This window comes from Camelus ferus, chromosome 13 (genome assembly GCF_009834535.1).
Source record: "Camelus ferus isolate YT-003-E chromosome 13, BCGSAC_Cfer_1.0, whole genome shotgun sequence".
Classification (NCBI taxonomy): Eukaryota; Metazoa; Chordata; class Mammalia; order Artiodactyla; family Camelidae; genus Camelus; species Camelus ferus.
This window is the reverse complement of record NC_045708.1, coordinates 6,496,915-6,513,367: the sequence shown is the minus strand read 5'-3', so window position 1 is coordinate 6,513,367 and position 16,453 is coordinate 6,496,915. Positions and strand designations below refer to the sequence as shown.

Here is a 16,453-nt window from a genome sequence, read left to right as displayed (position 1 = left end):
GGAGGCACATATCAAATTCTCTTGAAGCAGTGGATTTCTCTTTATAACTGAATAAATCAGAAGGGAGTGGTTTGTGGTGCCCGGCTGAAGTCAAGGCCGTCACACACAGGCTTTGGAACCACCTTGCCTGGGTCTGTGACTTGTGGGACCTGGGCAAGGGGTCGTCCTCTCTTTAGGCCAGAGAGTTGGGATGTACTCGGGGGCATAAGTTTTATATTCCAAGTTTACCTTGACATTGACGATTGTATTCTTTTCATTTTGACTTTTAAACTGGTGGCAATTCCTAATGATTAAAATCTACCACAACCACGAAAACTAGCTGTGTCCTGAAACAGTAGGCGTGTACCCCAGATACGGCCCACACTTACAGAAGGTCTGATCTCTAGCATTGCTATTCTGCAGTTTTGTTTAGTGCTGTGCTATTCAGAATTTGCATGGCTTTTTTATGGCTTAGAATGTAATGAAATGTATCAGGTAGACTCTGAATATGGTGACCTGCTCCTAGACTTATGGCCAATAGTCTCATGTCTTTATTCGTGATTTTTGGAGGATGATGACAGAAACATCAATCACTTGTTTCCATAAATATTTTATAATGCCAATTGAAGGTGATGAAATATTAAAAATATCATTTATTAAATATTTAAAAGCTCAGTCTTTGGAACTGGCCACATCTCTTCATTCTACTGCCAGCTTAAGGAGCAATTTAGAAATTTTGAATTATAAAGTTAGAATAGTGGGGAAAAAATGAAGGAGCTGGGATGATAGCTACCTAGTAATTATTCCCCTTGAACCATCAGCTGTTTTCAGCGGCAGGCCTTTCCGTTAGGGCCGGCAGAAATCCATCGGGTTTTCTGCAGTTTGCTTTGCCGAGTATTTTTACTTCCCTAGCAGCTTAAATAAATCCATTTAGTTTAAGTCTCGGAAGTTTATGGACTCACATGTGGGAGTCGTGTTCCTCAGTTTTATTTGCTGTGCTTCTAGTTTTATTAATAAAATCTTAAATATGAAAACAAATTAGAATTGAGTATGGCTATTACTAATACGCCATCAGGAGTGAATTGAACTAACAGCCTTTGTGTTTTAAAATGAGAGATTAGCGACGAACAGCAGAAAAAATGGCCTGTTTTCCTGTATTAGGCCTGTAGCTCCAGGCAGTGTTCCAGCCTATCTCATAGCCTGGTTCAGCAAGATACCTGGAGAAGATGATGAGTTTCAGCAGCTAGGTAAAACATTTGGCCTGATTGCAAAATGAGGCTGTTTTCTGTGTTTGCTGGAAACCTCTCAGATCAAAGGCTGCAGCCAGCTGTGGGGTCCACACAGAGTCCTGCACCGGTCACCTGTCCTGGGGAGTGCTTCTGAAGGAGAAGGCGGGTGGACCAGGACCGTCCGAACTCTTTACCAAATCTCTTGTCCTCGGAGCAGCTTTGGCGAGGCGATGAGGTGTTTTCCAGAGACACTTTTTTTGTGTGACTGTGTATATATGTTTATTTGTTTATTAAGGTATAGTCAGTTTACAATGTTGTGTCAATTTCTGGTGTGCAGCATAATGCCTCAGTCATATGTACATATACATATATTCGTTTTCATATTTTTTCACCACAGGTTACTATAAGATATTGGATATAGTTCCCAGTGCTATACAGTAAACTTGTTGTTTGTTGGATTTTATGAGGAATCCTCCTGTGTTTTGAAGTTAGAGACACCCTGCCAGAGTTCAGCAGGTGTTCTGTGCAATTCAAGGGGGTCTGTAGATGCAATTCTTGGTGTTTGTGGGAGAGGGCGAGCGGTGAGTCTCTCTACTTTGCCGTCTTGGCACCTCTCTCCCAGAGGCACTTTAAACATTTGGTCTTTATGGTCTGGGTTTGGTCTCACATTGGTTCTTTCCATAATCTCACCAGAGCTCACCTTGCCAGACATCCCTCGGTATTTTGATGTCTGCGCTGCCTCTGGATTCTCGTCTGTTGTACTTGGAACATCCACCTGCCACAAACGGACAAACAAACAAACAAACATCTTCCCAATGTCTAAAACATCAGATCATACCTTTTTTTGTTCAGTTCTCAGCACCAAAACTTTTCTCTGTGAGAATTTATAAACTAGGGCACTGACTTGATTTGCACTGTGTATGAGGTTTCTTATAGCCTCACTCACTCACCAAGTAGTTCCTGAGGTGTGAGGTGCTAAGTCCTGTCCTTGGTACTGGGAATTAGCAGTGAGCAAAGGGCCACACTCTCCCGGAATCTGTTTTTGTCCCCATACATGTGCAGGAGGAGAAGGGACCACGCAGCCCATCATGGCATTTGCTGAGTGCCTGACGCTGATCTGAACATTTTGCACATGATTGGTTTGATCACATAGCAGCCTGTGAGGTGGGTGGTGTCACTGTCCCCAGTTTACAGATGAGGAAACCGAGGCTTAGGGAAGAGGCCAGGTAACCTGCCCCCAGGGGGGGCCCAGGCTGACTGTAGGAGGAAAGAAAAAGGAAGTGGAGGTGGGTGGGGTGGAGCAGCGGGGGCTCCAGAGGAGGGGGAGGAGGGAACCTTTGAACAAAGGCCTGAAGCAAGAGACCTGGTCAGGGGATTCGTGAGGTCAAAGCTATTTTAATAATAATATTACAACGTCATTTGCCTTTTCCTCATTTTCTCACGAGTGCGCAGTGGAGGGTCTTAGAGGCCACAGGACACGGAATAGCGCTGCGTGTGGCCTGCAGGAGGGGCAGTGAGAGCCCCGCTGGCTCTGCCAAGCTGGACCCAGGAAGGGTGTGCAGAAATGTAGCACACTGCCTCTATTCCTAGTAAACTTTGTTTTTAAAAATAGGGTTGTGTTCATTGAAATATGATTTATGTTAACGTCCAGTGGGTTTGCTTTTTTAAAAATGACTAAGTACTAGAAGTTGTCTTGGTTTTAATTCCCAGTACAGTAAATACCGATAGGTTGATGGGCAGACCCCACAGAAGCCAAAGCTGATTAGGGTCCTTGGTGTAAAGGTGTCCCAGGAGCAGGGGGTTTGAGCCACCCCTGCGTTAGGAGCGTCCCCCTGGCCGCTGTGTGAAGAGTCCGGGCAGGAGGACACGATGAGGTGGTTACTCGGCTTCTGTAATTGGTCTAAGTGGGCAGCAGAGAGGATGAGAAATGGTGCATCTGGATTTATTTTGTGAATGTGGATTTTTTTTTTAATCTGGTAAAATACACATATAACAAAGTTTCCCATCATAACCATTTTTAAGTGTGCGAGTCAGTAGTGTTAAGTTCATTCATTCCTTCTGTTGTGCAACCAACCCCTGGAATTCTTTTCATCTTGCAGAACTGAAACTCTGCACCCATTTGTCACCTCCCCATGGGTCTGGATTTACTTTGAAAGTGAAGGCAGAGGTTTGGATGCAACATGTGTAAAATGTCTTGTAGATGCGTCATTAACTAGAGAGATGGTGGCTCCCCACCTCACCCCGCAAATGTAATTTCACATTGCCTGCTTGTTTGGAATTTTACACGTGAGCGCACTGCTCCTCCCGCACGTCAGGTGGGAGTGAGTGCAGGTGAGGCCCAGGTGCTTCTGGTCCTCACCTCCGGTTATCCCATAACATGATGTGGTCACATGACAGCCAAAAAAAAGTATCTCATCATGGTAGGTGGTTAAACATTTGAATTTAGTTTCAGATACTTCTGGGCTGACTTACACTTAGGGAGAGAATCTGGGTTGTTCATTCAAGAAATAGGCACTGACTGTGTGGAAATAAGGTTTTCATCACATTCCTTTTAATCAGGTCTGCTTGGTGAGTAGCTCCATGGTTAATTACATGTCCTGAGATTATGATGTGAACACTCATAAGGTGAAGGTAAAAGGAAAATGGAAAGTTTCCAGCTGTGAGATGAGCCCCAGATGTGCTGGTGGAGATGGGAACTCGGGGAGGAGGGGGGGTTGGTGACCAGAACCAGGGAACGTCTCAGCACAGACCCCCTGGGAGCCAAGCCCTGGGCGAAACAAAATGGACAGAAATAAAAAATTGATTTCGTCAGGTAAGCAGACTGCCAGAATGCAGTCCTTAACCTTAAAAACAAAAGTAGTTCGAGTGCCCAAGCAGGAAGGAAAAACACCACTTCTCCAAATTGTCCGCCCAGCCCTGTGAGTTGTGGGGTGTCCCTGGTTCACAGAAGAGGAAATTGAGATCAAGAGGTCAGTTACGTGCTGCAGGTCACCCGGCAAACAAACAGCCCGGCTGGTTGGCCTGATCCCACAGGGGGTTATTCTTGAGCATTGTTTCCAGTCAGGTTTTTCAGAAATTATATATTTCATTTTCTTTTAAGACCTGATTATTTGTAATTTTATAGTCATAAATCTTGTTTCACATCTTTGTATGTTTTTGTTTGTAATTCTAATTTTAAATAAGGAATATTGTATTACTGTTGTCATAGAGAAATAACATTTTAAAACTAATTCTTTAGTTTTAAAAAAGTTTTTACTGAAGTTTAGTTGATTTGCAATGTTAGTTTTAGGTGTACAGCAAAGCAATTCAGTTATACGTATACATACACATATATACACATATTTTTCAGATTCTTTTCCATTACAGCTCATTACAAGAAATTGAATGTATTTTCCTGTGCTATTCAGTAGGTCCTTGTTTATTTTATATGTAGTATGTGGTAATGTGTGTCTGAGAAGTAACATTTTTTTAATTGAAATGTACTTGATTTACAACATTAGTTTCAGGTGTACAACATAGTAATTCACTGTTTTTATAGATTATACTCCATTTAAAGTTATTACAAAATAATAGCTGTATTTCTCTGTGCTGTACAGTATATCCTTGTGGCTTATCTGCTTTATGTGTAGTAGTTTGTATCTCTTAATCCAAGAAATAACATGTTATTATTTGTAACTTTTCTGTGATAGACTGAAAACGGAGTGTGAGTTTGTCTGTGACGCTGTCTATAGATGTCAGTCTTTTTTCTTTCGATTTCTAGAGCAGTTTATTTCTTATTTTCAGTTACTTCATGGACTCATATAATTTCTACAGTACTTACTCTAGAATTGAAGATTTCATTCCATTTCGGTCTTGATGCCAGACTTTGTAACAAAAAACATACACGCGCGGCCTTCCAGACTCATGAGAGTTAAAACTTTTGTCCTTTTAACAATGGACATGTGTCTTCAAAGCAGTTGGGTTGAAGATAATAATCCTAACTCAGCCTACGTCCTTTCTCCGTTTTTTTTTACACATAGTTAACAAGCACAAGCCATGGCTGGAGCCCACGTACCATGGCTTAGTGACAGAGAGCGACAGCACTGTGCTCCTGGACCCCCCGCTCATTGCCCTGGACAAGGATGCCCCTCTGCGCTTTGCAGGTAAGCACGTGTCTTTGTCCACCTTGGCGAGTTGGATGGGTGGGAAGCATTTCACGCGGCCCATTGGGCTGTCGCTGAGCCCTTCTGAGAATGTCTTGATTTGGTAGCTAAGGGTTGCTTGAGGCCTCTTGTAACCACTTTTTTTCCCTTTAGTTTTAAGAGTTGGGGTACCTGATCCCCTCCCTCCAAAAGCCTATACCTGTTGAAAAGCAAAACAGTTAATTGCATCACTGTGTCCCTTGTCTTGACGGAACTAGAGAGAGAGCGTCCAGACCAGTGCATCTCAGACTTCAGTGTCACACAGAGCACCGGGGATCACGTTGTTTGTTGAAATGCAGGTTTGGATGGAGTGGGTCTGGGGGGACCTGGGCTTCTGCCTTTTTAACCTGTGCCCTGGTGCTGCTGGCCGTGAGCATCACAGATCGAGGTAATTACAGCCCTAGATGTCCTCGCCCTACCTAGGTTTCAGTTACCTGAGAAGACTTACTTGAAAACACTGAGCAATCTTCTATGAGTGAATTCTTTTGGCTTAGATTTTACTTTTAGTAAATTTTTATCTTGAGTTACTTTATAAGATTGTAAACTGTAAGCGTTTATGGACACAGGTCTCTAGGGTTGCTTTGGATTTGCTGCTCTGCTAACATTCAGTAGCACTTTGCACATCAGAGCTGTTCTTGCTTTTCGCTGGGGCCACGGTGACTCATAACTGGTAGAGGAATGGGCCCTTCGCCCTGTCTGTGCCTCAGAGTCAAAACTGGTGTCGTGAAGTTGATTTTTAAAGAGTAGTTTCTGCGTGACATATCTCCAGAACAGAATTTCTCCTGTTAAAGAGCGTTCTGTTGGCCTAGGGACAGGTGAGAAAGATTTCAGTTAGCTTGTGGCGATCATACCGCCCATGAATTTTACTGTGGTAAATGGGGGGGAGTGAATGTGGAGCCGTCTCTGCAGAGCTATGTGAAAAATGAATTTGTTCTTCATCCCATTTAAGTGCCACTTCCCATTTTCAGGAAAGTAGCCTGAGAACAAGCTTACGCTGTTGGAGTCAGTGGAGGAGACAGACCTTTCCAATTAGTTTTACTTGTTTATTGGTTTTTAGAGAGAAATCCAATTAGATCTGGGGCAGTGGAGGAAGCTCTCTGTGCTATGAACACACACAGAGTATTTGTCCAGGAGCCAAGGTGTTGTTTTTGTTTGTTCCCACCCCTGCCATTAAGATCATTTTTAGCTGGTTTCCTCTGTGAGTAACTAGATTTTGAGTGTTTGCATGCACGTCTGTGCACACGCTTCACACGCAGCGCCTTCGGTTACTATATGCAGTTCCTCCTCAGGAGTGTGGCGCTTCAGGGCTGTGTGAATAACGTTCATAAGATTGTCTAGTTTTTGTTTCTGAGTGGACCTGGACATTTCTGACATCTCGTACATTTTAAGAAGTGATTGCATTGGGGGGAGGGATAGCTCAGTGGTAGAGCACATGCTTAGCATACACGAGGTCCTGGGTTCAATCCCCCAGTACCTCCATTTAAAAAAAAAAGTGATTGCAGTCAGGAGCTCTGTACATACTCCCTCCAGCCTCTTTTTACGGTGTGGATTGTCAGGTTGTCAGCCGCATCCAGTCCTGTTGGTAGAGCTCTGTCCGTCTGCATCACGATACACAATGCTTATAAAGCACGTAGTGTTCCAGACGCCGTTCTAAGCGCTTTACTAAAATACGCATTTGTGTTTAATCCTCAGTGACCCTTTGAGGTAAGGACGCTTCCTGCCATCCCCATTTTAAAGAGAGGAAGCTGAGGCACAGAGCAGGTCACTTACCTGCTCTGGGTCACACAGCTCGTAGGAGGCAGAGGCCAGATTCCAACCCAGCAGGATGGCTCTTTACTGCGATGCTGTCTAAGGCACCACAGGAAGTTACTGGGGGAGGGAAGTAGGAAATGAAATGTACAGTAAGTGCTAACTTTGAAGGGAAATGTCATACTAGTTACCTGTCATGTATTTTTTCTTTCTCATTGTTTTTAATTGTATTGTGCCGTTTATCAAAACTTAATGTATTATAATGGGGTGGGGGAGGGTATAGCTCAGTGGTAGAGCATGTGCTTAGCATGCACAGTGTCCTGGGTTCAATCTCCAGTGCCTCCATTTAAAAACAAAAACAAACAAATAAATAAACCTAATTAATTACCCCCCCCAAAAAAAACTTAATGTATTACCATAAATGAAATAATACTTACAGAGTTTTATGTTTTTAGAGGTTCTCGGGTATTTTTTAATTGATGTGTAAAAGTTATATATTGGAATTTTTAAAAAGTATATAAGGAAGCAGTTTAGAGCCAAGTATAATGGTAACTTATTGTATTTGCCCATAGGGAACATAAAAAAACGTATTTTCTTTCTGGAGATTTTCATAGGGGGAGCACAATTGCTGTTATAGTTCTTTTTTTTTTTTTTTTTTAAATAAAATCTACCATAAAATGTACTTTTCTTTTTTTTTTTTTTTTTTAAGTTGAATTCATGTTTAGTAATTATAGGCACTGTGGTCCTCCTTCCCCCTGCCCAGGCAGCAGCAGGGGTGGTGCAGGGGCTGGGGCATATGCCCCCAGCAGGGAGGACAGCAGTCCCAAGAGTGATTTTCAGAAAATAAAAAGGACCCCAGGGGTAGGTGCTGGTGCCCCCTCCCCCCCCCAAATGTACTCTTCTAAAGTATACAGTTGGCTGGTTTTTGGCATATTCATAAGATTGTTCAACCATTAGCTACTGTCTAATTCTGGAACATTTCATCTTCCCCAAAAAGAAACTCTTGCACCTGTTAACAATCACCCCCTACCCCCAGCAGCAACTAGTCTACTTTGTGTCTGTGCCTATTCTGGACATTTCATATAAATTCAACATGTGGCTTTGTGACTAGCATCCTTCACTTAGCATGATTATTTGAAGGTTCACCCATGTTGTGACATGTATCAGTCTTTCATTCCTTTTCATTGCTGAATAATATTCCATTGTGTGGATATACCACATTTCATTTATTCATTCATCAGTGATGAGCCTCAGAATTGTTTCCACTCTGTGGCAATAATGAATAAAGCTGCTGTGAACATTTGTGCACAAGTCTTCGGATGGATGTCAGTTTTCAGTTTTCCTGGTTATATACCCAGGGATGGAACTGATGCTCATATGCTCTAGTCTAAAGCATGGACCTCATCCTTCTACCAAGGTGAGCAGCTGAACAGCGTGGGAAAGGGAACACCTCTCTGCCTCCTCCCTCTTCTGTTGCCATGGTATCCACCCGGCCCCTACAAAGAACACTGGCCCCCACGAGGCTGTAGCAGCAGGTACATCAGGAACCCAAGTGCTGAATCTTGGCTCTGGAACTTATTGGCTGTGTGGCCTTGGACAAATTACTTAACATCTCTGTGCCTCAGTTTCATCATATGTAAAATGAGGATAATAATGCCACATACCTCATAGGGTTTGGGGAATATTAGCTTCTTTATTTATAAATATGAGGAGCTTAAAATAGTGCCTGGTGCACACTGAGTGCTGTGTATACAGTGAGTGCTGCTGCTGTTATGAACCTTTTAAAGATATTTTTTTACTCACCATTCTGTGAGAACTGTTTTTCCATCTTCCTATAACAGCTTTCATACTGTTCCATTTTCTCACTGAGTTTCTTTGGGTAAAGCAGAGGCCAGGTCCAAAGCCTTATTTTGATCTTAGGTTGGTTTTGGTGATGACAGTGAGTTTAATGTAGCTCTATGGTTATGGTGGTGGAGGCGGCGGCAGCGGCAGCGGCAGCATCTGATATCTACGGAGCCCTTCCAGTGTGTCAGAGGGTGTGTGCTGAGGGTCCTGCGTTGTTACTTCAGCTGATTCTTTCCAGCCATCTCATGTGGGAGGTACTCACACTCCCATCTTCCAGATGAGGAATTGGAGGCTCAGAGCACTTCTGTCAGCAGCATGACTACTGTGTTCTCCATCTAATCCCTGGTCCCTAGACCAGCGCCTGGGACTGGTTGATGCTCCATAAATACTTGTAGAAGGAACGAGTGCCTTTGCCCAAGATCACACAGCTCACACACTGTATAGCTGCCTTCAAGCCAGTGGTCTGACCCCAGCGTGGTTCTTAGATTCACTGTGTCAGTTCTCACGACATTGTCTCTACAGCATAGTAAACACTGGTTCACAGTCTTACCACGTCGCAGGACCTGTGTGTGGTAACCGCCGGAGATGACTTGTCCCAGCTCCGAAATAAATACTCGTGTAACGTGGGAAGCCTAGTCCCAGAAGTTCCTTGCAGGTTGTCCCTCATCAGACATTCATATGCGGTGCACAGGGTCTGGCCCAGATTGTTTTCTTGGGGTGAAACTAAGAGAATAAAGTCTTGGTATTTGTCAGGTGTTTTAGGACGTTAAAATGACTCAATTCCTTATTTCTTATTCCACCCCTTTCCCTTAATCTGTTAATCTAACGGCCTGAGTAGAGATGAGGGTCACGGCGTGTACTGTACATCTTACGTATGTAATGGGGGAGTTACAAGTTTGAGCCACTTCGCAGGCCACGTTGTTGTTTGGACAGTAACTTCTTCGTCACTGCCGGTATCAGAAACTGAGCGTCCTGCATCCCTCCTGTTTTGAAGCTCTTCCCTTTAGTAGGTGGTTCTGGAAGCATTCTTTTTCCTGCCTTTCTAGACTGAGTACAGATATTTTACAAGATTAATTGAACAGTTGTGATATGGGTAGAATCTAAAAGAAATCTCAGGGTGAGAATGAGAACTTTTATCTTTGTTGGTATTTAATTAGAACCAACTCAGATCTGTGCCACTTTTCTGGGTATTCTTTGTAATTCATGTGACTCACATGCCCCGGGGATGGGGTTCACTACCACTCTTCTCCACCCACTTTTGCTTTTTTAGCATGTGTAGTGTCGTGTTGGCAGTGATGAGCTGGATGTCAGTTAAGCCGCATGAAATTGCCATTATTATGTGCTGAAACTGTCAAAATATTTGAAAAAAATGGAGCGTCAGAAATTGCATGTGATTCAGCCTAATGTAAGGTAATAATGTTGAGTAGCAGTTTTAAATAAGAATCTAGATGTCAGGGCAGAAACTTCCTATTAACAGTAACTGACTAGAGTGAACTCATTTTGGATGCATTTGCCTCCAGAAAGGTTTGAGATCGATAATCATTAAATATTAGGTAGCTCTGCTAGGTCTTCCAGAAAACACACACAAAAAACCCATAAAAGTTGTTCTCGGTCCTCCAAGCACTGATCATCTGGATGGGAGGCAAAACTCATGCCGACAAAGAGTTAACCAGGGAGACCAGGATGTTTGTTAGCTCGGTGCCGGTGCCGAGTGAGAGAGGCCACGGTATAGACTGGGGGTTAAGGGAGGCAAGGAGGTGATCTAAGGCAAGTCCGGGCTCCTGCAGAGGACAGCTGGGATGTGCAGGGAAGTGGGGGTTAAGGGCCGAGGTGGGAACAGGCAGGGCTTCCAAAGAGGAGGGTGAATAGTTGACTCACGGCGTGTGTGGAGGAGCAGAGGGGTGGAAGTGAGCTCAGCGCTGTGTGGTGTCTGTAGCCACGCTGAGTAGACGGGACGTTACCCCTCACGCGGTTTTCTAATACCGCTTCCAGATGGTCCTGGGACCCCTCCACTGAAGGCAAATTCCTGGGCTCTGCTCTTAGCTCTTTGAGTCTGTACTTCTAGGAGTACAGTTTAAGAAATCTGTAAGCAGCCACAGAGGTTTGGAAACCATTGCGGGGCCAGCGTCTCAGGCACAGGCTGCAGCCTGTCTGCATTGGGGCCTTCTGGCAGCGCTCCTTAAAAACACAGATTACTGAGCTCGGCTCCTGAGCTGCTGAGTCAGAATTTCTGGGAATGGGGCTTGGCAAACCACATATTTAACAAGCTTCCCAGGCAGTTCTTGGCACACTGAAATTTGAGAGCCATTGCGGTAGCGGGCGAGGCGCTTGGAGGGCACAGCCCCCGGGTGGTTAGGCTTGGGCTGGTGGGGCATAACCCTTGGGTGTCTGATTTTTGTTACTGTATGTTCACAGTATCTTGAAAAACTGCTCTGATTAGAGCCACACATGAGCTTGTCCCAGAAACCAGCCTGGACCAGGGAGCAAGGAAGCAAAAGTCACCATAAATGAGAGTCAGCCTGGATGTCCAGCTGGTGAGCGTGGGTGCCAGGGCCTCGCAGGGAGGAGACTTGGATCAGCAGGGAGGAGACTTGGATCAGCAGGGACGTTGTCCTGGACTTGCTGCTCAGGCAGTGCTGTTCATTTTCCCTTAACAGCCCCGTATCTCTCTCCTGCTGGGCCCAGATTGGTGGGTCTGTGCCCGTTACCCGCCGCCCCCCCCAGCCAAGTGCATGCGTGACCCAGGCTAGGCCGACCTGACGCTCCCTCTTGGAATGTGAATGTGGAGCAGAGGGACGAGGGTGCGAAGACCAGTTGTGGTCACGTTGCTTCCGTCCAGGCCGTTTGCTCTGGGACTGTTGCGGCTCCACCTTCCTGGTCTCTCAAGCTGCCTTGGTTTCTGACCGTTTCCAAATCCCTTTCTCTGGCTTGCGGTCACTTCCATGAGTTTCCGACGGCTGTTCACTGGAGGCCTTTTTGCTGAGTCAGCTTGAGCGGTTTTTTGGTTGCCACCAGAGGCCCCTCAGTGTGTGGGCAGGACGGCATGCGAGCTGGGGGGCTGCAGGAGAGACTCGAGACACGCCCTCTTATTGGCGGAGGAGGCTGAGACCCTACTCAGATTTCGAAGAAGACTCAGAAAGAATGCAGGGCCAGCTGGAAGCTGAGGTTCCTCAAAGGGACAGACGAGGGAAGTGAGGGCTGAACACAGTCAGCCGAGAACCCTGGATGCGACTGGGTATCGTGAAGTCAAATCCATACTTTGCTGGGCTCATCTATTATGTTTTTGTGTTTTGCTTTAAAAAATTCTTTAGTAAAGTTCCTTTTGGCTATTTAGATGACCTTAGGAATGAAGAGGGGAGAGAGAGATAAGGGAAGGTTTGATCCATTCTGAGGCCCGCATAGCTGGAGAGGTCACCTGGGGGCACTGCAGGTGTGACAGAGCAGGGCTGCAGGTGGATTTATCTGGCAGAGCATTCGTGCAGGGTCTGAACTGAGTGGGGAGGGGCAGGACAGAGAAAAGAGAACATGAGAAGTGATTTTGAGAGGTTCTTCCTTGCTGAGGTAAGAGAAGGCTGAGTCTGGGAGAGCAGTCTGAGGATGTAAAGGGCAGAGATGCCCTTTCTGTGTGGTCACGTGTGTGGGGTGGTCATACGGGTGTACCTGGTAGACCTGTACGTACAAAGATGAAGGAGAGGGAAGAGGAATGAATCGATGACGAGTTTAACGTTTAGAAAAATCAGCTCCTGGGAGAATGGGGCATTATGGACAGAAATTGGTCCCCGTATTGGGAGAGAAAAATCAAACTGCGTGCCGTTCGAGCGGCAGTTGGAGACTCACTATGAAAATAGGTAAGGAGTTATTGTTAATTTTGTTGTCTATGTAATGTTACTGTAGTTATGTTAAAGCAAAGGCCTTTATCTGTTAAAGATGGCCAGGGACTGGTGTGAGGATGAAACAGTGTGATGTCTGGCTTTCAGATCCTCCAGCAAGCAAACACACAAGACGTTGTCAGGGTTGAACAGGCTGAGCTCCGTTCTCCTGAGTCGTTTCCTCTCTTCTTTGTGCCTTAGCTCCCTAAGTGGCGCCATTCGCTGTAAACCAGGGGTTCACTCCCAACGCTTCCGCCCCCTCCATCCAGTTGGCTATGAAGCACTAGCATCCTCCTAGTCCCTTAGATGTCTCCTGCTGACACGGCCTTAGTCCGGCCCTCATCCAGTCTCTGCTGAAATTCGGCGTAGTTTTAACTTGTTCGCTCGCCCCTCGCCTGCTCCAGTCAGCTCCACCTTCCTCATTGAAATCAGGGTCCTCGTTTGAATGAGTGGACAGACCCTTGAAGTGGGCGTAGCGGCCAGGTCTGCAGACAGTGGCTCAGCAGAGACACGCAAGGCCACGCTGTGGGTACAGAAAACCCAGGTCTGCCGGTGTGCAGCTTTGTGCCACCCCTGCCCCATCACGCTGCCACCCGGAGAGATGTCAGGGGCATGTAAGTCCTGCAGGTAGAAGGACCAGCCAGCCTAGTGATGGAATAAGCACCCGTGAGCGTGAGGCACTGAACCCTATTGGTGCAGCCCCTCCGAGTAGCGACTTGAGTACAGTTGGTGGGGACATGGGGCAAAGATATGAATGTACGTTTTTGCTGTTGTCATTATAAATGGAGCCAGTCTTTTAGAGAGCAGCCTGGAAATACATGCATTTCAAAATAATGTCTATTATTGTAGTTGGTAATCATACCTCTGAGGTGCTGTTCCTTAGCAAATTGCGGTATAGATACACGTTCAGAGCTAAAGTGTGAACTCCCATTCCTCCCTCCAGACCCTCCTTCCATGGTTTCTCCTGGCTTGACTGAAGGCAACTTCGTCCTTGCCGTTTCTCACTCATAATCCCACAGCCTTGGCCTTGCTTTGAAAGCACAGCTTGAATCTGACCACCCCCCACTGTCTCGTGTACCCTCCGTTGTGGCCTCCAGCATCTCTGCCTGGATTACCCCCGTGTCCATCTTTACCCTCTTAGAGACTTATTGCAGCACAGCAGCCAGATGGATTCTTTCAGCATATAAGCCACATTTACTTATTTCTCTGCTCAAAACTCTCCAGTCATTTCCTCCTCACTTGGAGGAAACGTTGCATTTCTGTAGTAGCCCCTGTCACCTTGGTTCCTTGTCTGTGTCTGACCCCTTCTGTAGTCCTCCCCTTTGCTCAGCAACCCTAGCAGCATAGACCTTGTTCCAGAGCTGGGCCAGCCCACGTCTGCCTCAGGACCTTTGCACTTACTGTTCTCGCTGTCTGAAGCTATTCCCCAGATTAGCATGTGGTTTGCTTCCTTAGTTTCTTCTGGTTTCTACTCTGACATTATCTTATCAATGCAGCCTTCCCCGAACACCTGAAGTATAAAACTGAAACACCCCAGTGCCTTCCTATACTCTGAGTCCTCTCTTCCCTTCCTCCCAGCCCGATAGCTCAAAGGAGAGATTGAGGGGGTCTGCGGCCGTTGGCAAGCGGTTCCGCTCCTCCTGGTGATCTCGTGGTCGGAAACAATCTCAAGGACGTTGCCTGAATGATGAGCGTCTTTAAACTCTCACTCAGCAGTGCACCATGTAGGCGGCGTCACCCAGGTCAGACACTTCATCCCTGAGTCTTAAATCTCACTTTCCTGTGCAGCGGCCTTGTCAGGAAAGCACACGTGTCACCTGAGTGATGTGGGGCAGCCTCACCCTCTTTTCTTTAGAGCAGCAGAGTCCGAATCAGACTGAGACATTTTCTCTGAATTAAAACTGGATAACTTGACTTACCTTCAGGTGTCTTGTGCTGTATTAATACACACCCCAAAGTGTAAGCATAATCTCGTGAATGTGCACATTCTGGAAGACAGCTGGGCACAGCTCATGGCGGATGTCTAGAGCAGCGGTCAGCCAGCCTTCCTATAAAGGATTTTGAAGGTCTTGCAGCCCATGGGGTCTCCTTGGCAGTGACCCAGCTTTACCATCGTTGGGGGGTGGGGGAAGCAGCCCCCAGATGATACAGGAACAGGTCTGTGTCCCAATAAAACATGACTTAAGGACACTGAAGTTTGAATTCCATATAATTTTCTTGTGTCGTGAAATAATTTGCAGAAACCATTTTCAGCACGCAGGCTGTTGAAAAGCGGGCACAGGCTGGACTCGGCCCGCGGCCGCTCTGCGCAGCGCTGTTGGGTAGAGCCCGGGGCGGGGATGGAAAGCTTCCAGGTCCGCGTCTCCATTCAGCAGTGATCAGTCCCGTGTGGCTGTGGAGCACTTGAAATGCAGCCACCTTCACCGAGGAGCAGAGTTTTTAATATCACTCACTTTTACTATGAATTTTAGTTTCATTTTAAACAGCCCCATGTGGCTAGTGGCTTCATATTGGGCAGCACAGATCTGAAGAGAGCCTGTGTATGGGCCCGGGAAGCACAGACAGCAGTGTCCACTGTTGCCCTGTTCACAGACAGCAGAAACCTGGAATTCTGGTATGTTCACACACTGGAAAATAATTACAGTCATGGCGAACGTTCGTTGAGTGCTTTCTGGATACCAGGCAGTGTTTTAAGCACTTCACAGGTTTTAACTCATCGGGTTCTCACTGTGTGTGGCAGTGAGAATGAAAGCCCAGTGTAACTGCACGAGCCAACCAGGACAGAGGAGTCAGACACACACAGTTGGGAAAAAGCTGAGTGAAAAAGCAAGTCACAAAAATTGCACACCGTCTGATGCCATTTTAAAAAATCTCACGAACAAACAAAATGAAACAACATCTCAGGGATATACAAATATGTGGTAAAACCACTAAAAAAAGGGAAGGGAATTCAGGCAGTGTTACCTTTGGGGAAGCGACGGTCTCCCCAGTGAGGCCACGCTTTGTCTGGGGAGAGGGGCTCCTGACCTCTGCTCGTTTCTGCTCTGTAGTGGTCGCAGGGCAGGAGTGATACTGACTTGGGAGAACAGATGTTTCAGGAAATAAGAACTGTGATGGTTGTAACATCACTCCACTTAGCATCGAATCTGGTTTTGGTTCCTGTTTAAGCAGAGGTTCCACTGGAAGAGGCGTTTGTATTTGCTGCCTCGGTTGGGTACTTTAGACAGAACATTGTTATTTATTCAGCTCAAGAACAAAGGGTTAAAATAAAGCCCTTTGCTCCAACTGTTTCATTAAATCTAACGATGAGTTGAGTGCTACCAGAGTCTAACCACTGAGAACTTACTTAGCTTGAAAATGAAAATCCAAAAACTGTAAAATAACAAATAGATTTACTTATGAACTGTTGTCATCAAAGCATTCATTAAAAGAAAAATCCTAGTGACACCTGAGGGTGTCAGGAAACTTGATAGCAGAATTTTATCCCTGGGCTGGTGTAGTTCATGGTAAGTGGGATCCAAAGAGACATTTTGTTACCAAAGACTCAGTCTTGTTATGACAATTCTAGCAACTGACTACTGAGTTTCTGTTAAATTATATC

At 45.8% G+C, this 16,453-nt stretch overlaps 1 protein-coding gene across 4 annotated transcripts in view; it reads left to right on the top strand.

The window, feature by feature from the left end:
- CLSTN1 (calsyntenin 1) overlaps nt 1-16,453 on the top strand; it is a 66,777-nt gene that overhangs the window by 27,352 nt on the left and 22,972 nt on the right. For all 4 annotated transcript variants that reach the window (XM_032495145.1, XM_032495143.1, XM_032495144.1 and 1 more), the window contains exon 2: nt 5,228-5,350. In XM_032495145.1, the coding sequence (XP_032351036.1) occupies nt 5,228-5,350 (123 nt within the window). The remainder of the gene's footprint in view (nt 1-5,227; nt 5,351-16,453) is intronic.